General features: G+C 31.0%; 1 protein-coding gene across 24 annotated transcripts in view; it reads right to left on the reverse strand.

Moving 5' to 3' along the window:
* Positions 1–20,774, reverse strand: part of TRDN (triadin) — a 517,197-nt gene that overhangs the window by 363,248 nt on the left and 133,175 nt on the right. For all 24 annotated transcript variants that reach the window (XM_051997667.1, XM_051997655.1, XM_051997656.1 and 21 more), the window contains exons 6-8: positions 14,894–14,923; positions 9,757–9,816; positions 4,067–4,246 (exon numbers count right to left, since the gene is read on the reverse strand). In XM_051997667.1, coding sequence (XP_051853627.1) covers positions 4,067–4,246; positions 9,757–9,816; positions 14,894–14,923 — 270 coding nt within the window. The remainder of the gene's footprint in view (positions 1–4,066; positions 4,247–9,756; positions 9,817–14,893; positions 14,924–20,774) is intronic.

Below are 20,774 nucleotides of genomic sequence, written 5' to 3' on the forward strand. Positions count from 1 at the left end.
TTTGAATAACTAACTCAAAGTTTTGATCCCTTTTAACCTCAGTCACTTTATGTGTAAAGTGAAGAAATTGGATAGGATGATCTTTAATTCCTTTTTCAACTTTGGTTAGTTCCAGCATCCTACAGACTCCCAGGTGTGGTTGGGTAGGGGTCATTTAGGAAAGTGTATTTTGTATAGCATACATGTATCTTCTCAATCTTACTAAAGCATAAAAATAAATAAATAACCTTGCTATGAGGAGATACATTTTAAATATGAAACAGAACAGGGGCTGATATTATTGTCAGTAGTCAAGATTTATGTTTGTAAAACAAAAAAAAATCTTCCATGAATCATTTGTATGAATTGCAGTTTTAACATTAGAAGAGCCAGTGTTTCTATGGGTCTATTCTAGATCTTTTTGTGAAAGTTTATGCCAGAATTTTCCCTTCTAAAGGGAGAAACAGATTTAATGAGTAGAACTCTGAGCATGAAAAAAGCTACCAATATTTGGCAACCTGACTCACACATATATGAATTTTAAATATGATGATAATAATAATTAAGCATCTCAGCTTGAAAAAGACTAAACTCTATGTATATTTTCAATTTCAAAATGGGGCTTTCTATTCCTACACATTTGAAAGGGTTGTTTTTAATTGATAGCTTTATACTGTTAATTTACTTAGGTTCCAATATACCTTTGTCAAATTGTTGGTTTCTTTGTTTTAGTCCTGACCCATGATTTATTTTGTGAAAGCCACTATCTCTGTGGATAGAAGTAGATCAGTAACTCATTGGAAGAGAAGCTTGGTCATGGAACTCTATGTTTAGCTCAGAGGGAGTAGAGAAAAATCTATGAAACATGTCTTTTCTCTTTCCTGGAGCTAGATGGAAGGAGTCCAGACTAAAGAAGAGGTAGAGGGAAATAAATAAAAATTTAATCGCACAAACTAAATTATAATCAGGAATTTTTTTCTCACAAGAAATGATCTGATCAGATTTATGGTTCAGTTTCTTGAAGATATATTTCAACTTCATATATAAATATATTTCTATGTAGTATCATGTCATATCTGCTTATATATGTTATATGCAGATAGATATAATTTTGTATTCAATGTATATTTATATGTGTATGATGTATATATTTGCATATATAGGTGTATATACACGCATGCAATAAATACACACATATACCTATATAATTTCTAATTTAGTTATCATTTTTGGATTTCCTTTTTTCCCCTTGTCCAAATGATTTCTATCTCAGAAAAGAAAGAACTCTTGTTTTTCATTTCTCCCATTTAGATTCTTAGGGTATAGTGATAGAGAGCACTCAGCTGCTGCCTTGGCTGCATGCCTAGGTTTATGGAAGCCAAGAAAAGGTCATTCTAGGCAAGATAAGAGCAGTAAGCTTCACTTTAGGATAGCACTTTCTAGTAGAGAATCATTGGTCCTCTCTATATATTGTCAATCTGTCCTCAAAGATATATGTAAAAATGAAGTATAATTTTCAAGAGTTCTAGATATTATATATATATATATTTAGATTAAAGGTGTCCAAATACAGAGGCTCTAAATGCATTTTACTGAATTTCAAAGGTTTATGTTTTTAAAAATTATGACAAAGTTGGAGCTACTTGTTCTACATTCTGGAATACAAATTTCATTTATTATATGTGTAGTCCAAGAAGCAAAACTGTCCAAATAACATTTTGAATGGATAAAAGTTCCTATATTTTCTAATATTTTTTTCTGCTCTTTTCCTATTATTTTTCATCGTGAAAGATTTTCCCATATATCACTTCCAAAGCCTTTTAGAAAGACTAAAGACTTTAAACTTTTAGAAAACTGACAAATAAAATGTTCTTCTATGAAAATATCAGCTAAGTAGAAAATAGCTTCAAGAGCACTTGGCTATTTTCTACTATAACATAGTAGGTACTCTTCAATAGTTCATTCATTCTATTTTCTATGTGTTCTATATGTGGATCCATAAACATTTCAGGACTCAAATAGTAATAATAGAAATAGCAATTGTTATTTCTAATTCTTTTTCAGCTTATATTAGCTTAATTTTTTAAAGCTTCTAGGATTCCTAAGGACAGAAACAGACAAGTAAATTTTCCATGCTTATAGTCTACAATTCAATGATGAGAAAAAGGGCTTATAAAAATCAAATGTTTAAAAGTATAATATTACTGATAGAGGTGGGTTACTTTTGTTCTTGTACTTTTGTATTAAAATTTCAAATCTTAAAGTCATTATCTGTGGATTCAGAAAAAAATATGCTTTGACTTTGGTTACTTAACTGCTATTTAACTCCAAGTTTTATGTTTTACTGTTTTATTCTATCTAAAACTGAAGAAAAATGGTTCAAATAAAACTCAAGCAATCAAGACAGGTAAAAAGGTGATCATTTTCTTTCTCCTATGCCTCCAGAATCTTTAATTGAAATGCCTTAAAAATAAACCATGAAAAAATTGCCTATGAAAGGACAGAAGATTCTAGATGTGTATATATCTTTGTGTGTATGTCTATACACACATATACATATACATACATATCTATCTTTATTTGTATCTCGGGACCCTTTGATAGTCTGGGGAAATTTATGGACCCTTTCAAAGAATGCTGTAAAATCCTTAAAATAAAACATATAAGATTTCAAAGGAAACTAATTATATTGAAATAGTTATCAAAGTAATTTGAAAAAACCCAAGTTCATGAATTATGAACTCCAACTTAAGAATACCTGCTCTAAAACTAAAAAATCTTCTGTCAATTTGGGAAATGGGGAGTTTATATAGCAAGTTAATAGAGAGGATACTGAAAAGGCTGAAATGAAGAGGAAATAAGATGAAATCAAACGAATGTTTCTCTGCTTTTAGATCTACTAACAACCCTCCTTTGCATTTATATAACACCATTCTACCAAGAAGCTCAAGGCTTTATATGAATTACATTTCATTAATTAAATATAAATAAATATTATTATATAACTACACACTTACATCTATAAGTATTCAAATGACATTTAACATTAATGTCTCTTTGATATTGGTAAGTGTTCTTTTTATTTTAGTCAGTTATTCCATTAGTATATAGAATTCCCAGTAATTAAATGTTCTCTGTCAATGTAACCCAGCACTTGTTCTTATACTAATAGACAATTGCCCAGAAAACTGAGAAAGTAAGCAGCTTTTTCATGGTCATTGGCTGGGTTGCATCAGAGCCAGGAATGGAATATTCTGACTTTGAAGATCATTGTCTATACCTTGTTATATCATGCTGAGGCCCAGGTGTAATTATTCTAATTTTTACAGGTCAGGATATTAAGGCAGCTCTGGAGTCTGAAGTCTTCAAATGAGACACTATAATCTGGATCCAAGATTCAAGAATCCCTATATTCATTCTTGCTGACTATTAAGATTATGTCATTTCCATAAGATAATATATTTCACAAATAGTATCACTGAAGAAGGCTGCATAATTCAAGCAACTATAAATGTGTACAGATGTTATGTTTTTTTTCATTAAACTCAACTTACAAAAATAATACTTGAAATGTTAGAATATATTATAATCATGACCAGATATATTGTGTTTTCCAGATTTTGGCTGAGTCATTCCAGGAAGCACATTTTACAGGAGTTATTTTGTTTGTTTGTTCATCTCTCTATAACCTTAACCTAATCCACATGAATAGTACCAATGAACCAATAGGTTAAAAAGAAGTCAACCATATGTGAGCACCCATCTAATAATAATCACAAAAGCTCAAGATTTGCTTTTATAAAACCAATAAATATACTTTTCAGCTCAATTATGCAGAAGGAAGAATATAAAAAAATAAATCTTTAGCTGTGAGATCATATTTCCATCTTGCTGTGCCTAAATTTTTAATCATTAGGTATTTCATTTCCAACTAGTGATTTTGGGACCCACAGGGATTTACTTTTATTAGTCTTTATTTTTCTTGCATGAAGTTTGAGTATATGTCTTTGTTTGCTTTGTTATTGTCTCTGTTTCTTTCCCACTACTCTCTCAGACTCTTCTGTTGCTTCCTCCTTGAAATGTTTACCTTTCTGTTCATTTTTGGAAACAGCTGCAGTTCCTTTTTCTTCTTTGCCTTTAGGTTTAGCTGGTGTTTTCTCCACTTTTTTTGCTTTGGCATCAGCTTGTTTCACCTTCTCTGCTTTTCCACTTTTTACTTCCTTCTTAATCTTTTCTTCAGCTTTTGAACTTTTACTCTTCTTCTCATCTACAAAAACAGAAATGGTCATTTAAACAACTCTCCCTAACAGCTGCACATCCCTTCTAAATTTTAGGGCAATGAAATGAGGTAAAGCAAATAAAAGACTAAAAAGTCTACTTCTTACAAATATATTGAAAAATGAGTATTATAAAGCATGCAAAAATACTCTGAGTCTTTTAGAAAATAAAGACATACACCATTTCTAGATCTGTATCCCAAAGAAATCAAAGAAAAAGGAAAAAGAACTTATGTTTCTGTTGGCAAAGAATTAGAAATTGAGGGGATACCCATTATTTGGGGGATGGCTGAACAAGTTATGGTATATTATTGCAATAGAATACTTTGTGCTATAAGAAATAGTAAGCAGTGTGCTTTCAAAATAACTTAAGGAAACTTACATGAACTGATACAAATGAAATGATCAAAACCAGGAGAACATTTACACATTAACAGCAATATTGTGCAATGATCAGCTGTGAATGACTTAACTATTCTCAGGAATACAACAAGCCAAGACAATTCTAAAGGACTTAAGAAGAAAGAACTTTCATTCAGAGAAAGAATTGATAGAATCTGAATGCAGAACAAACTATACTTCTTATTATTTAAATTTATTTTTCTTGAGGATTTTGTTTGTTTTGTTTCTTGGTCTACATTTTCCTTTGCATTTTCCTGGCTAATGTAGAACTGTTTTACATGACCGCACATGTATAATATATATCAAATTGCTTTCCTTCTCTAGGAGGGAGAAGCTAAAGGAGAGAGAGAGAATATGAAACCAAAACTCAGAAAAAGGGAAAAATTGTTTACATATCATTGGAAAAATAAATGTCCAATATAAAGATAAAATAAATACAAAAGATTTTATATTGGTTAATATATAATCTCCACTTCTAATTTTAGGTAAACAATAGACAGAAATAGAGTGAAAAATAACATTGATTATAAATGACTCAGGATGGATATAATCAATATTCCAAATATCAGTATACTGAAAAAGAATTCTAGAAGAAAACTTCAGTTTCTCTATTCTTTATTCCTCAGTTCAAGACTTTATTCTTTTTTTCAACTGACTTGTAAAAATAATTTGACTTAAAAAAAACACAGTAAAACCTATCAGCCAATCCATAGTTGGCTTGATATATATGATATGTATGCTTATAAACACAAAGATTATAAGCATAGCATATTTAGAAAGTGGCCTAAATATAATCCAATTGTTTTAGCATTGAGGTATTAAGGACTACTCAACAAATATCCTTCAAAATGCTTCAGAATATTATTATCAATTATGTAAATGGGACATTACTAGTATTTTAAATGAGTAAGGCAAATTAAAAAGGTGTTATCTAATATAAGACATATAAGGAATTTGACTTTAAAAAAATTGAAAAGGGAACTAGATCACACAACTACTGTGATTTCTACTGGAAATGTAGTGATATCCACACTAAACTTAGGTGATTAGATAACTGTGAAAAAATAAATACATTTAAAGAATTAACCAATATCACATAACATTGAAACTTACTATAGATAATCCTATGAAAACATTTTCAACTCATTCTGGGAAGAAATAAATTTATAATGCAAAAAAAAGGAATTGTTACATAATTCCAATCCTGATATTAGAGTTCCTCATTAGGGAGTTTCGGAACAATATAGTATGTTACCAAAACAATATAGTGTGCAAAGATAGCAGAATCAAATAAATAAAACACAAGAATTCAGAGTCAAAAATCATGGTTTATGTTTCCTTTTCGCCCCTTACCAATGGGGACATCATGGTATAAAAGTGTTGAGATGACATATACAAAATGTTAATATAATATATATTATATATATATACAAAATATTATATATTTTATACAAAAGTATTTGAAATACTATATAAACAAAATATTATTTTGATTTCAATTTGGAATGAACCACATATAATTTTTATGGAAAGAAAATATAAATACACTGAAAAATAAACACTGATTAAAAATCCCATTCAAGTTCTATACAATCTAGATGGTAATAACAAGGTTGGCCTACATATAAACTAATGCAGCAAATTATTGAGACTCAGTATAGCAGAGTGGAATAGAAGTAAGTGTTAGAGGCAGCTAGTGACATGGTAGATAGAGCACAAGTCTCGCAGTCAAAAGACCTGAGTTCTAATCCAAACTCAGACACTTAATAGCTGTGTAACTCTAGGCAAGTCACTTAGGCCCATTGCCTCTTATTTCCCAAAAAGCAAGACTTAAAAAGCGAGCAATATTTGAGTTTGAGTCCTGTTTCTCACAAATGTTAATTTTTTTCCCTATAAAACTCCTATCGTCTTTCAGTATCTCAAGCAGCTAATTCTCTAAATTGTAGAATAAGTACAGATCACTTGTTAGAAGGAATTTTTTCACTAAAAACACTTTATACAGATGAAATCATGTCTGGTTAAAAAAAAAACTCTTAGTAATACATATAAAGGTGATATTAAAATTGTGTCACTACTTTGCTTTTAATATTAAGGTATGCAGGTAGCAATATCATTGTCCAATAATATAATAAAAACTATAAAAAACATCTTGCAGAAATAGAAAATCATGGATGTTGCCTCCCTACTCAGTCACTTTCATTACCAAAAATGGGGAATAAGGAAGATTAGCAACTTACAAATGCTTTCAAAGGACCTTTTTGTCTGTTTGATAAAACTATGACTCAGAGAATTAGATCAAACTAAAGGTACTTTCATCTTGTCTGTCAAGACATAAGGTAGCCTGCAATATATCCTAAAAAGGTTTTGATAATCATGTTTATTGAAAGTGAAAACTACTGGAGAAATTTTTTATGGTGGCTTCTTTATCAAGGACATAATGGTCAAAATCTTACACTATAGAGTCTATTTTTTTTTTCCTTTTTCTGAGGCAATTAGGGTTAAGTGACTTGCCCAGGGTCGCACAATTAGGAAATGTTAAGTGTCTGAGACCAGATTGGAACTCAGGTCCTCCTGACTGCAGAGTTGGTGCTCTATCCACTGTGCCACCTAGCTGCCCCCATAGATTCTTAATGTAGAGAATTTGGAGTATATTTGTATGGGATGGGGAATTAGGGAAATACTGGGAAAGAGAAAGAACATTTAAGGACATCAAAGCAAAAATTTCTTAACCACTTGAGACCCTAAGATTTCATTAAGAATCTGGGTCTCTGATGCATCGTTGGTGGAATTGTGAATGAATCCAACCATTCTGGAGAGCAATTTGGAATTATGCCCAAAAAGTTATCAAACTGTGCATACCCTTGATTCAGCAGTGTTACTTCTGGGCTTATATTCCAAAGAAATACTAAAGAAGGGAAAAGGACCTGTATATGCCAAAATGTTTGTGGCAGCTCTGTTTGTAGTGGCTAGAAACTGGAAATTGAGTGGATGCCCATCAATTGGAGAATGGCTGAGTAAATTGTGGTATATGAATGTTATGGAATATTATTGTTCTGCAAGAAAGGACCAGCAGGATGAATACAGAGAGGACTGGCGAGACTTACATGAACTGATGCTAAGTGAAATGAGCAGAATCAGGAGATCATTATACACTTCGACAACGATATTGTATGAAGACATATTTTGATGGAAGTGGATTTCTTGACAAAGAGACCTAACTCCGTTTCAATTGATAAATGATGGACAGAAGCAGCTACACCCAAAGAAAGAACACTGGGAAATGAATGTAAACTATTTGCATTTTTGTTTTTCTTCCCGGGTTATTTTTACCTTCTGAATCCAATTCTCCCTGTGCAACAAGAGAACTGTTTGGTTCTGCAAACATATATTGTATCTAGGATATACCACAACATATTTAACATATATAGGACTGCTTGCCATCTAGGGGAGGAGGTGGAGGGAGGGAGGGGAAAAATCAGAACAGAAGCGAATACAAGGGATAATGTTATAAAAAAATTACCTTGGCATGGGTTATGTCAATAAAAAGTTATTATTTAAAAAAAAAAGAATCCAGGTCCACCATTCCTATTACTTTCCCCCTTACTAAACCTTATCATATTTCATTTCATTCTCTCTAACAGGAGATTTTAGTAATTATTTTTTAATGACCCATTCCATCAGCCAAGCTTGAAAGAACAGGGTAATCAATAAAGAAAGGTTCAAATGTTCCACCAAACAAGTAAAGGTATGAAGCACTGACACAGTCTACCATAATATATATAAATATTTTTATTATAAATATTATAATATTTATATGATATATATTATTATATATAATAATATATTTAATAATATAATAATATTTTATAATATAATATTATATGTTATAATATAATATATAAATATTATATATTATAATAATATATGATATATATTATTATAATATATAATATGTTATAATCTTTTATAATATAATATTATTTATTAATAATATTATATATAATAATATATTTAATAATATAATAATATTTTAAAAAATAGTTTCCACAAACATGTAGAATTTGAACTCCATTTTCTAGAATTAATATCAATGTTTACCTACACGTTGACTTAATATTGTAGAGGCTGATATTTTCTACCCTAAGCTACTTCAATAGCAAATTGGTACCAATTTTAAATAGTCATGGTCAAATTATTCACTTAAATCCAGAATTTATCTTTCTTTTTAAAACTAAAACTCAGACTGATATGTATTTCTATAGTTATAACTATAGATAAATGTAGTCAAAAAGGTATTCTTATAACATGAATTGGTGGAATAATGCTTTCTTTTTGTTTATCTCTAACTTTATATCTATTTATATATTTATCTATTGATAAATATGTATTTATCTCTATCTTTATATCTAGATTTATCAGTCAGACAGAATGAAGATAAACCTAGTTTTTTCAGTCTCTCATTTTAAAGTATGTAAATTTTTCTGGCTTTCTATGATCAACATTCACTCAATTAAATGACTGTGATAATTATGAAACCTTATACATCTATTAAAATTAGGAATTAGCTATGAAATTAAATAAAAGGCACAATTCTAATTTCCAAATATATTATTAATTTTCATTATAATGCCATATTTGGTGGCTCTTAAGTATGCTTTTAGAATATTCACAATTGTAAATTTTATTTCAGACATATGTAAATCAATTACTCAATAATCATTTATGAAGTGTTTGCTATGTTCCTTGCACTACACTAAGGTAAAACACAGTCCCTGGTCTCATGAATTTCCCTTTCTAAAAGGAGGATAGAGGAAGAACAATTACACACAATTATGCACAAAGAAGTTAAATAAAAGAAAATTTGTAGACAAGCACTAGGGAGAAGGCATAGAATTAAGGAAGAGTTTGGAATTATAGGTTGTGATGCACATTAATCTGTATCAAATTTTCAAAATCTACTTTGAATTATAAATTGATTCATATAATTATTATACTATCTCCTTATTGAATATATCAACTATATATTTATATAATATACATATATGTATATATATGTGTGTGTGTATATAAAAATCATGGAAGAATCACTAACAATTACCTTTGGGTAGTGTTCTCATTTCTGTTTTTTCTTTTTTTTCAGGTTTATCTTTATGACTTGCTAGAAAGAAAAAAAATGATAATGGGTTTGAATTTAAAAATTAATAATCACCAGGAGCACAAATAACATCAACAAATAATTTTTTCTCACATGATAGTAGATAAAATTTATACTTTGGTTTAATGAATGATTTGCTCAACTAATTTTATAAAACCATTGTTTGAGTTAGCTTCCCAGACTACACAGGAAAGTATTGTTTGTTCCTCCTGCAATTAGAATTTATTATTTTTAGTGGAGAGTGAACATGACTCTCTTCTTTACAAATAAAAGAAGAGAATAAGTAGAACTTGATATAGTACTCTTAAATGTTTCTGACCCAAGTTTTGCATATTAATTTATATGAAAGCATAATATGGAAGACATGATCACAGTAGATGAAGAGGACAATTATTTCCTAAGGCAAATGTAATCTCTAAATATGAATTCCACCTCAAAGAGAAGTCAGTACCAACTGAATAGAGATCGAGTCAAGACAACTGCAGTATACATGTTTTTTGTAATTGTTGTTGGATGTTAACTGATAAATTATATCTCAGATTTAATCTAATACATTAATTTTAGGATCTGTAATTTCATCAGCATGGGAACATACCCTCTATAAATTAATTGATGTACTTTTAGAGTTATTGAATCAAATTCAAAATAATAGAAAAAATAAGCATCAAGGGATGGGCGGCTAGATAATATGTTATCTTGGATTGCACAATGAGGATTCCGGTGGGAGAGATTAACTGATGGGGACTGTAGTATAAGTAATTTTTGGTCATGCACATTTTATTTTGGTCATATAAATATATTAGATTCCCTCCAAAATCTAATCATTCATATATCAATCTTCATTATTACTCACAGATTCCTCTAACCATTTAGTTTAATGTATAAATTCTGGATATCAGGGATCAAATACTTTATAAGAGTATTTGAATAATTTTGTTCATAATGCATTAGAAAATATAGGAACTCATTAGAAAGGTACTATCCAAACATGGCTTCTAATCCCAATTCTTTCATCAAGTAACTGTATGATATCAGGCTCATCACTTCACTTATCTGGGCTTTTCTTATTTATTTAAGAAAAGGATTAAACTTTATTCTCCCTAGATCCAGGGATATATTGATAAATATTTAACAACTGGCTGGGGAGAAATGTATACATACCATATTTTTAACATAATCACATTGTCTCCAATAGTTCTTAAATCTAGGCAATGCCTCCTCTCTAATAAATAAGCAAATAAACAGACTGACAAATAAATAAAGCACTACATTATAGCATTTCCTGATTTCTGAGATATAAAAGCTTACACTGAAAATTTAATAATCAGCTTTCATGAGCTAGCAAGATCTGATTCCAGCATATCCCTGTTGAATTCATTTGCAATGTAAAAAAAAGATGATCCTTAATATTTATGGAGTACCTAGTAGGTGATGATACTCAAATCATTTATTTACATAAAATCAGCAGCTCCTAAAGCCAATAGGAAATGAATTTCTTATTGCACTTGTAACTCTGATTACCGAAGGATGGAACTTCTACAAAAAGCACCCATCAATTAATTTTGTGAACTTATAAATGTTTAATTGCTTGATTATTTATTGAGTGTTGTTTGCTATTTTTCAGAAAATCTTTACAAACATAAAATAGATCATTCCCTTACAATTATGGAAGTCAGATTTTCCAGTAAAATCTCAATTTCCCACCTACCTATAGCAATTTTCAAATTAAATATTAATTTCCTTATGTTCTTTAATATACTCTTTGTCAAATCCATGTGTTTTGTCCCTAGTTCCCATTGTTGTGATCAAGTGGTATGTCCCAGGACTATAAGCTGATTTTATCTCGGATCAAAAAAATAATTAGAAAGGTACATCTGCTTGGCAGTTAGGTAAAGCAGTGAATTGATTGATCCAGAAAGACTTGAATTTGAATTCTGTCTTAGACACTTGCTAGCTAGATAAATTTGTGAAAAATATATAAACTCTCCCTGACTTCGTTTTATCAACTATAAAAGGAGATAATAATAGCAACAGGTCATTGTGAGAATCAAATGAGTACATATCAGAAATACTTAAAGCATTTTGCAAACCTTAAAGTGCTAGCTAGTATTGTTGCTATTATTTTTATTGATGACACTACTGTCAAAATTATTTTAATCTATTGGAACGCAATAATATAATATGAATTCTACCTTTGGAGTAAAATGACTGTTCCTTTAGGAAAACATCACAAATAAATGATTTATGATGGTCATATTTTGCCAAGGTAGTTATATAAACTTTCTCAAACAGAGTAAATCTCCAGAGGTTAGGAAAATAAACAACTTGCTAAAGTAATTTGTGTGTTGTGTATTATAAATTGTGATGTCCAGTGATTTTTATTTCATTTCAAATATAAAATATTTCTTCCACTAGATCATGCTAAAATTCTAATCAAAATAACTAGCTCATAAATTTTTTTCTCCAAAAAAGCAGTAAGAATATATGATGAATTTAAGACAGCAGTATTCTAAAAGTGCTTGCTATTATATACTGCTATACTATCAACTCTCAGGATCCATGTGACTAAATGAAAGTGGTACTAGAAGTAACCCATGTGGTCTATTCTTTCTGTTTGCAGTTTAAAGGCTTTAAACAGCTTTTAGGATCCCATTTTCAAACTTCTCTTTTTAAAAATCTTTTTTTCATTTCATGTAGTAATAGTATATATTCATATATATGAATGTATACATAGAGGAGAAAAAAGGGAAGGGAAATTTAAAAATCACATAATAAACACAAATTATAGACAAGGAAATTAATGAGAGAAAGAGGGAAAAGGGAAAAGGAGGAAAAAGAGGTTGAGGGAAAAGGAGAGGAAGAAGGAGAAGAGAGAGAGAGGGAGGGAAGAAGAGGAAAAGAGATGGAAGAGAAATCCAACTACATAAACGCATTTGATGTTTTGCCTACTAATAATAAATTATTGGATATGCAAAAGGAGCTCAATTCTACATTTTTCAAGAACAGGAATAGTAATGAACATCATGATTGCTAATAAAATTTAAATATTAGATTAGAATAGCCATCCCCAGGTATTTTAGGGGAAAAAAAAACCTAAAAAAAATAGTGCATTTCAATCTTTAATGGAAATTTTTTTCTATGGATATATTCCAAATCAGCATTCTAAGTACAAAGATGTCAAAATTCCACAATTTCAAAACATAGTCTACTAACCATTTATTTCCACTACCCCTCCTTGACTTTCCATTTACCAAGTCATATGGTATGAATGGCCTAGATTTAAAAAAGACTGAATTAGGTTGAATTGAACAGGATTCCATTCATTGACTATTATCATAGATAACTTACTAACTTATCTTGTCTCAAGCAAGAAACATGGACAATATTTAAAAATTATAAATATATGTAAGACAATTGGCAAGGAATGTCTGCTAACTAGAAATGTATGTCCATAACTTTTATCCAAATTCTGTAGTAAATTGTAGTTTACAATTTAAAGAGCATTGAATCTTTATGTTTAAAAAAATGACTATAAAGACTTTAGAGTTTACAAAAACCCAACAACTTGAAATACATAACTATAAACTCATTATGTCATTACATCTGAATCTACGTAGCCAGAAATTTAAGCAGAGTTTATTAATACATTTTAGTACTTCAAAATGTGATCTAAGGCAGATATTTTATTCACTGATACACTATATTGCTTCAGTGATCATAGATGATATTTAAGAATTGTTATAAGCAAAAATTTTATCACACTGTTTCCAACCTGATATGTGTCTCTCTAAGTTTGTAAAGACTGTTCCTCAGATTACATGAATATTATCTTTCACTGAAGCCAGTACTTGAAGTCTTTCCAAACTGGCGCCTTGTCAGAGATGATATTTCATTGACTTAACCTTTGAGAACCCACTGTCATTTTCAGAGAGAGGCATAAGAGGAAAACTTTAGGGAAACATACAATTTACTAAGAAAAAGGATTCTTAGGCATTCCTCTTTCAATAGATTTGAAGATGAACATATGAAATCCACTTAGATCATTACTAGAAAAATTAATAAATTAATTAATAAAATTAATAAACATTTCAGACTCATTGAGCTCAGATGTGAACTGAATAAAGTAAATAAGATATCAATATCTTCAAAAGTATCTTTAACTGTCAGAGGACTTTTCAGCCTAAGAAGAATACTTTATTTCTTTTTGATGATACAGTATTTAATTCTGTGTGGGTTATCTGTATACTGTCACAGATTTTAATACCTCTATATTTGAGTAGACACCCTATATGGGTTGTAGTACACTAACAAGCAATCAAGGGAAAGAAGGAAGGAAGGAAAGAAAAAAGGAAGGAAGGAAAGAAGGAAGGAAGGAAAGAAGGAAGGAAGGAAGGAAGGAAGGAAGGAAGGAAGGAAGGAAGGAAGGAAGGAAGGAAGGAAGGAAGGAAGGAAGGAAGGAAGGAAGGGAAGGAGGGAGAAGAAAAGGGGGAGGGAGAGAGGGAGAAAAGGAAGGAAAGAAAGAAAAATGTAACCACCTAAGAATTATAGAGATAGAGCTAAAAAGATTATTGGAGATCATCAAATCCAGTTTTATAATTTTAAGGATGGAAAAACTGAAACTAATTTGCCCAGATGACTCAAGTGATAAAAAGTCAGAAATGTTATTTAAATTCCAGTCCCCTTAATCAGTACTCTTTCCACTATATTAAACTTTATATAGATAGGCAGGTTGGTCTTTGGACAATATAGACACATTTTTGCTGGAGGAAAGGAAGGAAAGAGCATCTACCAAGTGTCAGACACTGTGTTAAGTTCTTAGCAATTATGTACCCATGATTGAAGGGATATTCCAGCATATCCCAGAACTTGACCTCTATTGGAATAGCCTTTAAGAATTACAGATCATCTCCCTAAAACAGTAAGAGTAAGATTAGTGAGAGTTTTCTACAGTTTGAGACTCTTGACCCAGAAATCAGTAAAAAGCATCAACATTTGCACCAGAAAACAGAGAAAAAGAATTGAATAAAGAAGTATATCAAAAGTAAAATAAAATTATATAAAAACAATAATAATTCCTTACCTTTCTTTTCTGGTTTTTCTTTGTGAGTTACTGTAAAGGAATAAATAATATCTTATTAAAAGGGGAATAATAATATCATAATTAGGATATAATGTAAAACAATTTTTGGATCCTAGAGCTTTTTTAATCGCATATTTAACAATCATTAACAAACAAATATTTCTGGGTTTGTAATCGTTATAAGAGAGGTCATTTATCTACTTAGAGAGTAGGAGGTAAGTGAATAGTATAAGATGTGAAAAAGAATCAATAACATTTTTCTTTTTTAAAATTTGTATTCATTTGAAATTAAATACATAAAAATAAAAATAAAGAACATTTCCATATACACAGAACAACATAAAAAGAGGATTCAGCATAAAACCATACATTTCCATTTTATATTCTTTGTATTTTTGGGAAAAGCTAATAACTACTATACATCATTTTCAAAACTATCCTGCTTTTCTATGTTCCTTCTAAGATTTTTCTTTTATTTTTTGCTGTGCCTTTTTTTCCTTCCCTCCACAACCGCCCTAGAGAAGGCTATAATTACATACAATTATGCGCATATAGGTAAAATCATAATGTATATTTCTATTTATCACTTCAATGACACTTTTGTAAATATTGAGAAGAAAACAGAAAAATATAAAAAGCTATCAGCAGAAAATGTATAATTTTGCAATTTGTTGAATAAAATATATATAGGTCATGTGATGATAATGACATCATGATATTCTTATTTGCTTGATTCTAGACATTGGTAACTTCTCTGATATTTATAGATTTTCTTTCTCATTTCCATGTTTAACCTAGAACCAAGAGTAGGCTGTCACTAATACTAACATTAAAAGAGAAGTAGCCAACAAGGTAAGAGACTATCCCTCAGCTCTTTCAAGCCTTCAGACCATTCCTGGCAATGGAATGTTAAACTCTGAAAGATGATGAGAAAAGCTTTTTTATATTTCCACATAACACTCAAAGTAGCCAGACTTGGATGCTCACACACACACACACACACACACACACACACACACATAGACACGCACCCCTAGACTTATATCTGTATCATAATGACTAATTAGAAACAGAAAAGAGACATAAATATAATGAAATCTAATTTTACCTTTCTCATTATCTTATTCTTTAGGTTATTTTTCACAATACCAACACCCTATTCTTTAGCATTTTAAGATTTATAAACACTAAGTTATCTATTTGTCAAGTAGCAAATGCAAATCTTAATAACACCATTTTACAGATAAAAGAAGCAGTGTTTAAATGATTTGCTGAGTCACATATCTAGTAAGTATCAAAAGTATGATGCATACCCAGATCTTTTAGCTCTAAAGCCAAATAAGTTTATTGTCAAAGTATTTGGCAAGCAAATTGGCATATCTCTACTCGACTGAAGGCTAACCTTTCCCCATCAGGACTTTAAAATCAGCTCAACTTCTCTCTCACTGTTCCTACATGACTCTTCTTGTGGCTCTCTCTCAGGTAACATGTACACTTTTCATTTTATACTCAAAAAACTCCCTTTGATATCAGATCAAACCCAATAAAATAACAGCATATCACAGAATAATATAGTTATACAAATCTTTATTGTTACATCATTCCATTTGATTCTCAGAAGAATCTTTTGAAATAGATAAATCACCAATATTGGTATCTCATTTTGAAGGTCGGATAATGAGGCCCTAAGAAATGAAGTGAGTTTCCAAAATGAATGTCTTTTAACTACATTTCTAACACCTTTTTCATAAATGTAAATAGAGGTTGAAATAAATAAATAAATAAGAGGTAAATAGAGGACATCCAGTCCTACTACTCTTCATGGAATCATTAGTATTGGTCCATTCATTAAACTTGCTTTTGATTATGCCTTATTAATGCATTTTTTTTCACCAATGAGACTCCAACATAGAACTTATTTACTCAGATTTTATAATATGACTCAGATAAAATAAAAAACATAACAATAATAACAATAAAATACTTTTCAAATCTCCTCTAAGAGTACCAAGTTTGGCTACGATAAACCATTCTTTCTATACTTTGATTAGAAGGATTCTCAAGAGAATGTCTTGTCTATCTTTCTGCCTCCAGGAAGGACTGGCCCTAACCCACCTCAGACAGATGGTTGTCCATTCTATTCAAGGCTTTTCAGATTGATGGGCACATGGACATAAATGAGAGAATTAATACAAAATCAAAAGAGCAACTGGGCTGAATTCAACCTTAGATTAGCATATTAATGCCTTATCCTCACTGCCCTAGGGAAGGTCTGGTTGCTCCCAGTGTAAGTTTTGATTTGCAGACCCAGTTACTGTACACTGAAATTTCATTATCCTTAGAAGTGGCAGCATAATACTGCTTAGAGAAGCAGCTGTACCTAAGTACCCCAGGGACCTCTTCAAAATGGAAACTAGCCACTACAGCATCTTGGGAAGAAACTTCAAGCACTGGAGAGATTAAGCAAACTCCAAGTTGGTGTATTTCTCTTATCAAAACAATCATAATAATACAACCCAATTTCATGATTACAATCATTCTGACATAAACTAATCTGCAATAGTAACCACTCTGTGCTTCTTAGCTTGATTTCAATATCTAATAATATAAAAGCAGAGGGGAAAAAAAAAACAAAGACAAAAACATCAACAACATCAACCCTTCTTGCTACTGAGACAGTGTGACAAGATATATCTTAGCTGGTACATTTTTAGCTCAGGACAAAATAAGCTTTTTGCACCTGCTAGAGCTTAATTTGTTTGTCATTCTTATTTATAAGACACAAAAGTCCCTTAGCCATGCTGATAATTAAAAACAAAAGGAATCCACCATTTGGGATGGTTTTAATATTTGGCAAGCAACTTGTCAGAACTCTGCTTGTCCAAAGGCTGACCTTTCCCCAATGAGGACTTTCACTCAGCTCAGCTCCAAGAGCTCTTTCTAACTATCCCCATATGGTTCTCCCTGCAGCTTTCTGCCAGCTGCCTTAGGTTCTTTCACAGTACTCTTGGCCCTGAATGCTTGCCAGCAGGGTTGGGTGTCCTTTGCTGAAATAGAACTAAATGCAAGCAATAAGCCTGACCCTACAGTTCTTAATCAGGCACAATACCAGCGCCCAAGCTACAGCTGGAATAGTGGGAATCTTGGTTTCTGAGTCAGGCCATACTATTTTGTAACCCTTTCTCTTCTTAGTGATTGAATCAAAAGTGTCAAGCCAGATTTTAAAAGCCCTTCTGAACACTGAGTTGTTTTTGTTTTTGTTTTTTAAGTAGTACCATGTTTCAATTTAAGATAAATTGATTTTAATTAAACAAAATTCTATCTCATCAATTGCTCTGTATTTACAGGCTTAGGAAGACTGCTGACAAAATTCACCAACACAGGAAATTTTGAAGGGGGGCTAACTTTTTCCTATTCAAAGTTGAGCATGTGGAACATACTCAAAGTTGAAAGGGAACTAATCTAAGTAAAGAGGATAACTCCATTTTAGTGATGGATGCTTTGTACTTTGTAATGGGATATTACTTAATTTTACTTCTAAGTGCAACATTTTCTCCCTATCTTTATTCCCTTCTCTTTTGGACTTTCCTTTGAAACTAGAATGTTCATTTTTTGCACTGATGAAATATTTTCCTCCAAACTAAAGTAAAATTTATAAAGTTATGAAAGAGTGAGTTCATAATACACTTTTAAAACCCTAATGGCACAGAGCCAGTTCTGATCCACCACTGAACATGATCCTAGATGCTTTCAGATAGCGAATCTAATTTGGGGTGATAAATTGTGGGTTCCAATATGCATGCTCTGCACATCTAAAGAGTGAAAACTGATAGACTATCACAGGCTCAGTGAATTTGAAACTTTTATGATACATTTCACTGCCTTTCCCTAACATTGTAGGCATACCTCCAAAGACATCACTGTTTAGTTCAGGTTCAATATTGGGACAAAATGAAATACACCTGAGTAACTGAATATTTAACAAAGGCTCAAACACAGGCAGACTATTCAACAAGGATATAAAGCAAATAATATAGAAGCATTTGGTTTCTCAGGACACTGTTCCCCTTATTTATAGAAAGAAACATGTGTGGTCAATCATCAGGATAAGTCATAAGGGTATAGAGACCCCTTTGATCTAAAAGATCTTGAACCCACATATCTTGGGCTTTTTTACTGACCTCAGATTAGGAAGCTGTGCAAGAGAATTGGGATCACTCAGGTTTTAAAAGGAGAAGAAACTTCACCAGGGAAATCACTAGGGAAAGCCCAAGAAAGCTATGTGGGGGAAGAAAGCTATGTTTGGATAAGGAGAGATGTTTCAGGAGGCTGCTGTCCTACCATACCTACCAAGCAGATTCAGAATTTTGAATGTTATAAATAGAATTGAGGTCTTAGAAATCATCTAGTCCATGTTTCCCATCTCTCATAGATGACATAACAGACATCCAGGAAAATTAACTGACGTATCAAACATTGGACAAACTGTAAATTAGAATTAAGATCTTCTAACTCTCAGTCTGGTGTTCTTTCCACATTCACCAGTGACTTTCTGTTTTATGTCACATCACTGGCTCAACTCAAATTAATAACTAAGAGGTTATCATTCCAAAGTAGACATCCCTAGGAGGTAAACTATATCATCTATAAAATGTAACTTTTTTTAGTAATTTAGCTACATTTACTACTAAGTAGATATTTGGCAAATATACTGTTAGGTCTTTGAAATAAACAATTTGGCCTCCAAAATAAAATTTTTTTCTTACTTCAGTTTCTTATATTCTGACTCTATAAAATAAATACTAATGTGATGTTTCCTTGTAGAGTAACACTTGTGCCCAGATTGTATGAGAAGAAAACAAGTTCAGGAAGATTCTACTTCCTAAAAAGCCCTGAAGAGGAATATTGGTGACAGAATTTGTAGTGCAACAACTAGTTATGGCGAGGAAATTCATACCCAGTGGAATTGTTAATAGATTATTAATTTTCTTTTTTTGTAATTGCAATCAACAACAAACAAAAAAAAAACATAGTCCTGAGTAGCTTTTAGTATTGTACAGCCCCTCTTCTGCTTCTGACATAAGTTAAGTTTTAGAAAAATAGCAGTGAACATTAATCATTACCAAATTTTAGAACATTTATGAATATAAATATTACTTTGGGAAGTGGTTTGTAGACTGTTTGTAAACTGAGCTTGCCAAAAGTTTGGTTATACAAAATTACACCAAATCATTTAATCTAAAGATGGAATTAGAAGAAAAAAATGAAAAAAGATGCTAAGTATAAAGAATCTAGAAAGATTTCAACAGCAATATGCTCCATTATCAATGCATTTGGACAATGACATCATTGTCTCTGATTTACAGTATGACAAAGGAGAAATGGACCCAAAGAAAACAAAGACAGTATAGGAGGACCTGTATCAAGCATATGCAAATGAAATCTATGATGGAACTGACAAAATTTTGAGATGTTGAGGAATTCCCTAAATGTGTCATTAATAAAAATGTGAAAAGGCTTTCAAAAATAATGGCTTGCAATGGACCACATTTTATTTTCAAAAGATACACAGAATATAAAATTTCACTTTGGTGACTGTGTAAAAAAAGCAACTTTCAGAAAGGGAGTTTGCATTCATAAATCAATATTATAGAAGAGACCTTGATAAAAATAATTTGTTGACTGATCCAATAATTAACAATTTATGCAGGGGTAGATGAGAATCTTTAGCTAAAGATAAAGAAGAGAAGTGGTCACAAAAATAAGATGCAAAATTTTGATTAATTACATTTAACAGATTTTAAAATGAGCAAAATAAATGAAGTTAGGATTTGAAGGCAAATTATTGGAGAAAAAATGTTACATGAAATATCTCTACCAA

The sequence above is a fragment of the Antechinus flavipes genome, chromosome 4, assembly GCF_016432865.1.
Source record: "Antechinus flavipes isolate AdamAnt ecotype Samford, QLD, Australia chromosome 4, AdamAnt_v2, whole genome shotgun sequence".
Taxonomy (NCBI): Eukaryota; Metazoa; Chordata; class Mammalia; order Dasyuromorphia; family Dasyuridae; genus Antechinus; species Antechinus flavipes.